Genomic DNA, 12,102 nt, shown 5'->3' with positions numbered 1-12,102 from the left:
ATCACATTCTTTCATGCATGTTAATACAGTGAAATAAATGTGAATTAGGTTTAAGCTTGTGTTGCAAATACAAGACATATACTTGATTTTATGTATTCGGCGACAATGATAGAAAGTGCGATGGTAGACAATCGTAAAGTTTCTCGTAATTGAAATGCATGTTCCTGAGCATAGTATTTTCATCCTATGAGTTTTTAACTGAAAGAGTTTTCTTACTCCTTGGGGGTCACTTTCCTTAGTTACAAGGTTTGTACAACTGAGAAATCTATCTGAATGTTTGTAGTAGCAGCGATTGGGTGCCAACATTTGAGGGACAAGGACAATATACGTTTTCTTGGTAGCATAAAGAGGCCATAGTGCGGGGGCAAAAAGTGGCAAAATGTGGCGGGGAACTGCATCCCCACTTCCCGCTCCTCCTAATCGCCGCCACTGAATGATTGGATTAAAATGAACGTCTTATTAGGAATGATTTAAAACACACACGGAAATCAAATTCTTTGTTCATTGTCCATGAAGTATTCCTAGGCTAATGAAAGGCTATTTTGACAGAATATCACTCACAAACATGTAAGATCGAAAAATCTGTTCAGAATTGAAGAGATTATTAGCTAAGTTGCTATTCATTTTCTGAACTGTCATGTTACTAATGCGGGAGAAGCAATACACGTATGGTTGGTTACATGAACATATTTTTTGAAGTAACAAAATGATTTAGAACACATGAAATTCATCGAAGTTGATCACCGTGCCAGTAATAATTCATCTATTTTTCATAATGATTTGGGTTGCATGGCGTGACCATTTCGAACACACTAGAATGTCAAAGTCCATCCTATGCAGCACACCCTGGAAACTTTATTCTTTCAGGCAACGAGTCCCTGGCGCTTGGAACCACTGTCAAAGTAATAATTTATGTGGGTTTGTATTTTGAGTGTCAGCTTGTGTTTGTTTTCGCCCCTTCGTAACTTTAAATCTAATTACCATTGAACCTTATCGTCGTCATTATCAAAATTAGCAGAAAAATGACTTTAAATATAACAAATCAACCACAACTTACTCTTCCAAAAATGGAGTTTCATTAGTTCATACCTCTTAGAAAGTTGAGATGGTAGATTCAATTGCACAGCGTTTCATTAGTGGATCAAGGCAGCTAATTCCGTGAACCATGATGTTGTTTTCCGAAAGTCTCAAATATTTGTCTCAGGCAACCACCCTCCTAAAATGGACGCATCTTCTGTGGTGATAAACTGCCACGTTTGGTACGAGTTCTTTCTGTATATTTTTCCCCAAAGGCATAACGCTGTCGCATTATAATGAAGAGGTCCTGTGTTCGACTCCCCCCTCCTCTGGTGGAAGCACAATGCACATTGGTTCCACGTTAAACTGTAGGTTTAGTCCCGATTAGCCTATCTGAGCATAAAAGTGGATTTAAAAACAAACTAAGAAAATCGTCTTCTGGATACTTCGTGACGTAACACTTTTTTATTTACTTCAGCTGCATCTACAGATTCTGTTGACATTTTCGGCTGATTCATATGGCAAAATATGTGTGTGGGACGAGGATTTCTAAATAGGATAAGCCACTCGTTAGCAAATGAACAATTCTGTAGCTTTTTCCATACATAACTGGTTTATTAAAATTTATTCACTGCAGTATTGTAGTGATTATTGTGATTCCTTCTTATTAGTAGAATAAATATAAAGTTGATATTTCGCATACCATATTGATATTTGAAGATAACAAGTATATAAAAATTGTAATGAAATAAAAAAGGGACACTTCTGGAATTTTAATACCGAGCTAATTAAAACTATATTATACTCTCTAGCATACTTAAACCCGAAGGTTTATGGCTTCAGCAACAGAAGCCTTCCATCTGTCCCTATTCGGGGCAAGATCAATCCAATCTTTTCGATCCTTGCCGATTTCTTTTAGGTCCATCTCAATGTCATCGCTCCATCCTCGTCTTGGCCTTCCTACAGGTCTCTTACATTAAGGTTTCCCAACAAGCATCCTGTAAACTATTTTTTCCTCTTCCATTCGTGTCACATGGCCTGTCCATCTAAGTCTTCTTTATTAAATTATTCTAATAATAATAATTAAAAAGTCAAAATAATGTATTGTGTTGCCGGAGGAAGTAACGCTAAGATGATGATTTTATTTGTTTATTTAGAGATTATTTTAACCATACCCAGGCAGGGATTTATATACGTATGTAGAGGCGAGGCCCGGAGCTGCAGTCCTCAAGTTCAACCTAAATTCTGATCTAATCTTGATCATAGCCTGCATAATTTTGAGCCTCCTAAGCCTACTAACTGCTTTTAATCATGAAAGTATTCATTTGATCACAGTTTTTGTTTCAATAGCTCTAGTATTTACTTTCACTTTCTAATGACAAAATTGGCTTTTTATGGGTTGATAATCTGACTATTTCTAGCATAGATAATATTCACAAGTAAAATATACATGTTACGAACACCAGAATACACTTATTTATAGAATTATTCATATATCTCCAAGTATATGTACTTATTGAATTTGATTGGGTGGGCAATCGGGTGGGCACAGGAATTTTTGGGTGGGCGCTTGCCCACCCGTGCCCACCCCTGGCGCCGTCCCTGTCGGGAGGGCAGTGCTCCCATAACGATTATAGAACCACTCCTTATAAATTTATATAACCCTTGTCCATATAGGTAACGATGTCCCTGCGATAATTTATAAATATATATCAGCCCCTCTTAAGGATCTTGGGATGGGACAGAGAGGTATTGTCAGCGCCCAATAGATGAGCTTTTATTTAGTACCTAGTTCAGCAGTAAATACGGTGTTTAAGTTTCATGAAATTCGAGGTTTTTTTCCTGTTTATGATTCAAAATACGTACCGCCGCCATCTTCTTGCATCGTTAAATACATGGCTTTCCGATCTGATACTCAACCGTCTGTGGCACTAGCGATCAGTTGCAAAGTTCACAGCGAGAGAGCACAAGTTGCTCTTGTCATGTGAATAGAGTGCCGTCGCCATGTTCCATCACGCATTTCAGACAGCGCTGCAGAAGCAATTACCTTGTCAGTGTGTGCTACCACGGTGGCTGAGAAGATCAATAGAGCCTGAACAATGGGCATTGTTGGGAAAGTCATGAGGTCAAGGCAAGGTTATCGTACAGATATGATTCCTTCGAAATACCATTTATATTCACAACGGTACAATTAGGAGGCGAGGTGAATGTGAAGTATACTCGGCACAGGGCAACTCGAAAGGAACAAGTTGTGGATGATTTATATAATCTTTTCGTCGGAAAACACTTTACTGTACACAATACTTTACTTTTTCACACATGTCACTTTGTAACATTAGAAATGTTGGCGAAAGCTTGAGGCTCTTGGACCCCAAAACTGAGTCTCCGGCATACCATGTCATTGCTCTACAACTAAGCCACAAAACAAATCTGGTTATAATTGATTTCTTGCTTCCGCTTTTCGGTTCAGCAGTGGTATGTCAGAGACCCGTTTCGAGTCATGGGTGGCCTCCCCAATGGCGTTGTGGTAACGTCGTCTCCTTGTAATCAAAGGGCCCCGAGTTCGATACCTGGTGGAGGCACATGACACAATGGTTCAGATCCACTTTAAACTGTAGGTCCAGTCCCAATTAGCCTTTCTGTCCATAAAGTGGTCTTAAAACCACAACAAGTCGAGTCCTGAGGCTGCATTTTGCGCTAGAATTTATATTAAAATTAATTTCGTGTTGCTTTCAGTCTAATATAAATTATTCAAAATAACAATTTTTGGGCAACATTAGCTATGTAAAATAGGTACTTACCCTCAAATTCTTTATTACGAATTTAATTTATTTATTTATTGTTTACTGTTGCTTTTATTCGCGAGTTTGACTTTCTGTTCAACTGTAATATCCTGTTCAAGTGCGCTTGTTGACTTCCCGTTGACAATCAAACGTCATTTTCGTGGCATTTGAGATGAAATCTCAGCTTTAGAGAACAAAGTGAGCAAGAAAGATGCCGAGTTAACCACTGAAGTTGTAAGGACAGTGGTCAAAACTCTTGTGGCAGTACCCAGTCCAGTAGTGGCAGGCAAGCTTGCGGGGGGATACTACAGTGAAACCCAGGATCAAATGCCATATTGGAGGTTACCATTGTCTTGTTAGGCTGAAATTTAACGTTATAGAAAGTAACACTATGTCCCAGTGAATTTTCTACCTTGAAGTAGAAGTAGAAATAACATTCTACACAATATAAGAACATTTTAACAGACATCAGAACATCAACGACACAAAATTGTCAATAGAAATCATTAAGTATGCACCTGACATGACCTAATAGTAATTACCTATTTTACACTTTTAGAGGTCTTTAGTGCCCATAAATCTGCCCTCTTCAGGCCCCCCTCTACCTACCCATTTCAGAGCAGAATCCTGCTTAATTCCCCACCTGTTGTGTGCAAGGGTTATGTAATATGTTGAAAGTTATACATTGGTACCCCTATGGGGGGGCAAACGATAACTGGAGGGTCCCGGGCCCACCTAGCCCCCTGGTTTCGGCGCCCGTGGTGATGTGATATATATATATATATATATATATATATATATAGACACTGTTTTCTCACACCTGGAAAATGATACATTTCTAACAATCATGCAATCATAACATCATTTTCCTAATTAAAGATAGGTTGAAGAAACCTTCACCAATGCATTTCTCGTGAAATTCTAGCCTGATTTGATTGACTGCCACGCGGGAAACCCGGTGTGGGTGATCTAACGTCGGATTTTTTCCGGCTTTGTCCCCGTATAAAGCGGTTCCAGGGCCCACTCAGCCTCAAATCAAATGATACCGGATGGGGGTAAAGGCGGCCGGAGCGTGGTGCTGATCACATCACTTCCAAGATGTCCGATATCGAAAATATGTGGGGCCCAACCCTATACCCACATACCCTAAATGTGCCTTCATGGCACGGTGCTATACGCATAGGGAACTTTAACTTTACACCTATATATTAGATTCGTTTCTGTACCGCTGAGTAACTACGTTTATTTCTTACATACGGATATACGAACCCTCTGCTATGTCAATGGCTGAGGGCACCATAAAGGCTTACTTGTCCCCCCCCCCCACCGCACTGCGGTGTTTTGCAGCTTGTAGATCCAGCACTGGCCTCTAATAATCGATAATAAAAACTGAGAATGTCATGTATCGTAAAAGCACCTTTAACTTGTTTGTTTACTCAACCATGCCAATTCTAGACAGTTATGGTAATTGCCAATGTTGGGAAACTTACTTTTTAAAAGTAAATTAATAATAATATAATAACCCATGGCACGACAGCCCTCGGAAGGCCTTGGCCTATCCCACGAATACCAGTCTCCCTCCCACAATCCTACCTAGAGGTGTGGAGTTCTTCAACCGCTAACGGAGTGACGTGGGGTTAGCACGTCGAACCCTCGTTATAGAAGATATCCGAGACCGGGTTACGCTACTCACTCGTAGCTCTCCTATTTCCTCACGATGGTGGATTGCCACTGGTCCTATACACAGGCCGAAAACCCAGGCGGACTCGAACCCATGCCGTCCCGCAGTCGGAGTGCAAAGCACAGCACCTTAGACCGCACGGCCACAGAGGACGACAAAAGTAAAATAGGGACAGTAATTTTACTTTTTGAAATATAACTTCGTTACAGTTAGGGCTCCCGCATAATCAATTTGATATTGCTCTAGCCTTTTGGTGAGAGCGGTCAGTTTTTTTTTTTTTTTTTTTTTTTTTAACTCCGTTACAGTTACTCTGAAAAGTAACTACAAGTTGCTTTTAGAGTTACATCATACTAGTTAAGACAACTCGCAGAGGGTTGTATGCTTCAAATACTCTTTCCAGTCTTGGGCCATCTAAAATAACATTAACCTTTCACAAAATATAATTAACGTTCTACATTAAAATACGAAAATGTAGAGGCAAGACGTAATGCAATTCAATTACGTCACGAAATGCATTTGCTCGTAACAAACATATACAGTGTTCAATTCTGGCACTTTCTTCCCGGGGGGTATCAATACTTTAGAGGGGAATAATATAGGCATCAAATTTATATTACCAATAAAACAATTCTAATATTTTTAAATTGCTCCTTGTTTCTGATGTCAATTTAAGAATAAAATTATGAGAATCAATAAAATAATGTTATAGCATGAACTAATTTACATTGCATGCTATAACATTTGTATGTAGGCTTTTTACAGCATGTCTGACGATGACATCATCAACGAAACTTTCTGCGCGTTCCTCGACCGCCTCAGGTGACACCTTCACACAAGCTTGAAGCGAATCCTGATCCTTCATATTTCTTAATTTAGCAGTTATCAAAACAGACAATAATTTTAATTCGTTCATTATTTTGACTTTTTAATCATTAAGACGACTAAATCAGTGCTTACTACTACGAAAAAAACACAAAAAGTTCGTTTTATTTCAAATTAATGTGAATGAAAGGAAGCCAAAATGAACATGGTTCCAAATTTCTTAGCTATTGTCGAATGCTCTGACAGGTTACTGAAATTTTCGGGTGGGGGGACTTTTCCCCTCAGGCCAACCCCTGAATTCATCACTGAACATATAGCTATGTGAAGATAAAAATCTTGTTTCCATTTTGTGATATTGAAACGTAGTTTGAGTTGGTGTTTTAAGTCCACTTTATGCACAGATAGGCTAACCGGGACTGGACCTACAGTTTAAAGTGGGATCCGAACCACTATGTACCTCTTCCGAGTATCGAACCCGCGTTATTGAAACGTAGTGAAAGTAACTAAAAGTAAGAGTTAATTTCGCTATTCGTTACGTGAAAAGTAACTGTTACTTGCAAACACTGACGATCGCAAACTGGTTAACTTGACACCTCTGCGCGCTCGAGTAAACCCATTGCCACTCAGCACATAGAAGCGGACAGAAACACACCAGACCGTGAGGAAGTGACGAAGAGGGTGAGAAGAGATGATTAAGAACTTTGCAGTCACCCATTCAGATTCTGACGCGACTAAGTTGATGGATTGCTCTTACGAAACTTCGAATGACTCTCCCCCAAGAATCCAGACGGCGGCAATTAGAAAGCCAAGATCAGAAATTAGGAGGAGCGGTTGTCACTTGCACTTTCTTCCTTTGACTTTGTCTCATGCGCCACGCTCACCGTTTCGCTTGATAATGTAGAGCGGGATGGATAGATGTTGCTAGGCAAATTGTCCACCACCATGTTTATTCACCGAGTTTTAGGAAATTCTGAAACAGAGCGCCAACTAAAGGCCGAATCACACGAGACTGGATTTCCAGTAGGAATGCCCTAGTTGGCGCTGGAAATTATGGCTGCCAGACTAGCTGCTAGACTGGTTTTGATGACTAGACCGTGACCGTGTTCAAATTGCAACTGGCTTTCTCTGCTAGATTCTGTGGAACAGTCAGAGCAAAATTTTGGTCGTGTGAAGATAATCTGTGAGTTTAGCATTGGAAAGTTCTTGTCTGTGGTTTTCGAGTGTTGATTGTTTGTGTTCGCTACTCGAAGAAAGAAAAAGTAATAGAGATGATTCCTTAATATTTAGGAATTTACCCATAGCGATGAGATATGTACACGACAAATGTGATTAGTCGATTATGAAAATACTTATTATTAGCAGTGTGTTAAATGTTTGACATATTTAGTTCAACAAACTATTTTTATGATTGAATCCTACGAATCTCATGTATAAATAATGAATATACACACTAGAGTTCAATAAAAAGCTTGATGATTACATCTTGATTACCTTATTTTATTTCGAGCCAATTTCTAGCCCAAACTTTTCTATTAATTCTTTTCATTTTAATTTTTATTAACAGCACTAGCTGTTCTTCTACTAGATTCTTCAAATCGCTCGTCCATCTTTTTAGCTTGTCTACTCTGCGCAATGCCTTGTGGGAACAAAAGCATACCGATAAGTACGTTAACGAGCAGCTGAGCCAGTACAACAACTAGTCCAAGTCCAACTGGAAAATCCAGCAGGAAATCTAGCGTCGTGTGATTCAGGCATAAGTCCAGCACAAGACAATTATATTCCATGGAAGCTCGTGGAATGTAAGGAAGAAAATGAATGATGTTAGTGATACACAATTTACCTGATACTAAAATTAATTTTAATAACATTTGTTCCTTCAGTGTCTGGAATTATTTAATCTGCTCAACGTTTCGACGTATTGCATGTAAAGGGTGGCGCAAACGTCATCATCCTATTTCAACTTACCTTTATTTTGACATCTTGTTGTTTATATCAGTAGTGTTTTGTCAGTTAAATAGAAGATATTCACGAAATTTATTGTGTGCGAAAATGAATAAGTATACCCCACAAGAACGTGGAAAAATTGTGACAATTTTGCGTGACACTTTTCCGTGCAGAGTAATATCCCGTTTTGGTGATTTGTCATGGCCGGACAGGTCCCCCGATTTGACGGCTCCAGATTTTTCCTGTGGGGATATTTGAAGTCATTGGTTTATGTGAATAAGCCAAAGACGTTACAGCAACTAAAGGACAATATTCAGCATGAAATTGAAAACATTTCCCAGCAGATTTCCACCACCATGGAAAACGCAATAAAAAGAGCCCAAATTTGCATCAATTCGAATGGTGGTCATTTATTGGATGTTATCTTTAAAAATTGAGGACATAAAACTTACAAGTATCAATAAAACATAAAAAAAACTACTTTGTTTAATTTAAAACCCAAGCTATAGGCTAAGAAAATCAGGTGATGACTTTTGCGCCACCTTGTATATATATCAAGAAGCAAGAACGCGATGGCATATAATGTAAGTTACTTACAAAAGGTAAAAGGAAATAATAGAGTGGGTCAGGAAAAAGTAGCCCCAAACTGAAAGAACGAACACGTGAATATGTATCGTTAACCAGCATCTCCACCACGTATCATTCTACTGACTGATGGGATCGAACCTGCCACTCCCAATGGGTGATTTAGCTAATCATCATTCATACTTATTAATGATGATAGCACTTGTCATAAGGATAAGTTACAATGCTTAGCAGCAAAAGGCACAACTGTAATAAGATACGAGGGTCACTAGTTATATTTTGAGCCTAACAATGAAAAAACAGGAATTTGGCATTGAAAACTGCTTTATTGTTTTTAGAAGTATTCTCCTTTATGGTCAATACACTTTTGCATTCGTTCGAACCATTTGTCAAAGAAGTTTTTCCAATCTTCTTGAGACACCTCCATAATATGGTTTTTGAACGCATCAACGGCATCTTCCGCCGACGAAAATCGTTGTCCACGCAATTTATTCTTGACATTCGGGAACAAGAAGAAGTCATTGGGTGCCAAATCAGGACTGTACGGCGGATGACCCATCAATTCGATTTTTTGACTGTTCATAATGTCGGTTGTTAGACGAGATGTGTGACAGCTGGCATTGTCTTGATGAAGAATGATCCGACGGCGTTTGTTTGTTTTCCGTATTTGACCGAAGACCTCTGGCAAACAAATTGTTGTGTACCATTCAGAGTTGACCGTTCTACGTTCCTCTAAAGGCACAGTTGCCACATGACCAGTTTTCCCTAAAAAAAACAGGCGACCATTTGTTTCGATGTGCTTCGAGCGCGAACAACTTTTGTTGGATTGGGTTCATCTTGAAACACCCATACAGTCGACTGCTGTTTACGTTCCGGCTCATATGCATATATCCATGATTCGTCACCTGTTACAATCTTATATACGTCTTTTGAAGCACCACGATTGTATTTATTGAGCATTTGTTTGCACCAATTGACGCGAGCGTCCTTTTGAGTTTTTGTCAAATTGTGTGGGATCCAACGAGAACATACCTTTCTCACAGCTAAATGATCATGTAATATTTTATATATGCTGGTGGAACTAATGCCTATGGTTGCCTCAATCTCACAGTATGTCATATGACGATCTTGCAGTATTAGGTTTTGCACAGCATCAATGTTTTCTTGAACAACAACTGATTTTGGACGACCTTCGTGAATCTCGTCGGTGAGCGAATGGCGGCCACGATTAAATTCGTTATACCAGCGTTTCACAGTGGCAAAAGATGGGGCTTCACCTCCAAATGTGGAAGTAAGTTGATCGATGCACTCTTGTCTTGATAATCTACGTCGAAAATCGTAAAAAATCATCGCACGAAAATGTTCACGAGTTAATTCCATTTTATTGTTGTCGCGCAATCTCCAAGGTAACCTAAACAACACAAATGACAAAACATTTGAAGTACGTTATGGTCAATAATGCCAGACGATTCCGTGCAAACGTCAAATCGCGCCTAACTTCAGTCAGTGTTGCTATGGCTCAAAATATAAATAGTGACCTACCTTAAACAACCAGAAATGGCAAATCGTCACTCGTTGGATTTTAGAACCTTGAACCCGAATCATACATGGTAAGGATTAGGATAAATACCTGTGTAGACATGAAGATGAAGAATGATGAAGTTAATATCGAAGAGTAAAATGAAACTATCCTTTCTCCAGGCTTGGTAGGTAGTTCACGTAAGTCAGGCAGACTGCTGTCCTTCTCTACTCCCCAGTTGTTTGGAAAACACAAACAAACCGGCACTTTTTTGCTCTCACGACGATAAAAAATAGACGGCATATTCGAAAAAATATTGGTTACCATAGCTTAACGCAGAATTGAATAACCTAAAGCTTGATGTAATTTGTTTTTATGTAGGACTACTAGTTAATTTTTATTTGGGGTCCAAACTCGAGTATCCATAATTTTTAATCCGATAGTAGGTACAGTCTGTGTACAATATTCGAAGCCACTGACGCAAGTGCGCATGCGCTGACAGGAAGTGTCCATTGGCAAAATAGGGGAGGGTGGAAGATGAGAAGCAGGTTCCATTTGTATTCGCTCACTTACCTTCCTCTCTCGTTGGGAACTTTGATTCCCAATGGGCTGGGCTCTGTTCCGTTCCCAACCCAGAAGTAAGCGTCCGGTCCTGCTCCGTCGTAATGCAGATTGGGGATGTAGAAGGTTTTGGCGTCCAGGATGCTTATGTTGCCCGAACGTAGGCCGTGCGCCAGGCGTTTGAACTCTGGCAGAACTCGGGATTTCGGAACGTCTAGGTTGCGGGGAATGAACACATCTCCAAAGTTTACCTGAAATATAAAACAGAAAGTAGCTTTTATTGAGCAGGCGTGGTTCAGCCTCAAGGAATGTTTCTACGACAACCCCTTGTCAAAGCAGACAAGACAATGTACAGGGTGTCCAACAAGTCCCGCATAAATCACAAAATCTTTCATTAATTTGTTTTAGATTTGGCTCGACGACAACTTACCCGATCAGTGGATAGGACGCAGAGGAGACTGAGAGTGGTCTCCCAGGTCGCCTGATCTAAATCCACTTGACTTTGCTTTGTGGGGTTATCTTAAGCAACAGATATACGAAGTAAAGATTCGATTCGTTTTCCGCAACATCTAAAACGGGGATCGAGGAACAGTCTCGTGAAATCACCGCCGATATGCTGCACCGCATTGGAAATAACACCCAAGTTCCGCCTCCAAAGATGTTTAGAACTTGGAGGCGGTCATATTGAACAATTTCTATGATTTAGCCTATGATGCAGTACTTATCGGTCACCCTGTACATTACAACTCATGTTTTACATTATATTTTCTGAAAATTGCTATTACAACAGACAATGATTAACATGTATATACGTAATTATAAAGAGCCACAGTGGTCCAACCAGCCTGGTGTCTGAATGACACACGAGAGACCCGGGTTCGATTTTAGGTAGGATATTTTCCAGCACGCCCATGCATGAAGCGGTTCTGGAGTTCATCGAGCCTCTAATAAGTGGTTACGTGGAACAAACCTAAGGTGTTTAAGGGGTCTGGAGCGTGGTGCTGCTCACATCACCTCCACAAATTTGCCGAGATTGTGAAAGTGTGCGGCCCTCCCTCCACATCGTCCCAATACGCCTTCATGGTATATTGCAATGTTGGGGGGGGGGTAGCTTATCTTATAATTAGATCTCGGATTTTTAGGTTAGAATGGTTCAAATTTCCTGAATATACTGATTATTTACAATCGTT

The 12,102-nt window shown here is 39.8% G+C and overlaps 1 protein-coding gene across 3 annotated transcripts in view; it reads right to left on the bottom strand.

Annotated features, from left to right (window-relative positions):
* The window catches only part of LOC145991068 (protein Skeletor, isoforms B/C), a 306,612-nt gene that overhangs the window by 38,183 nt on the left and 256,327 nt on the right, over positions 1-12,102 (bottom strand). For all 3 annotated transcript variants that reach the window (XM_083126786.1, XM_083126787.1, XM_083126788.1), the window contains one exon: positions 10,925-11,163. In XM_083126786.1, coding sequence (XP_082982912.1) covers positions 10,925-11,163 — 239 coding nt within the window. The remainder of the gene's footprint in view (positions 1-10,924; positions 11,164-12,102) is intronic.

This window comes from Lepisma saccharinum, chromosome 8 (assembly GCF_977018435.1).
Source record: "Lepisma saccharinum chromosome 8, izLepSacc3.1, whole genome shotgun sequence".
Classification (NCBI taxonomy): Eukaryota; Metazoa; Arthropoda; class Insecta; order Zygentoma; family Lepismatidae; genus Lepisma; species Lepisma saccharinum.
This window is presented reverse-complemented; position numbering and strand designations above follow the sequence as displayed.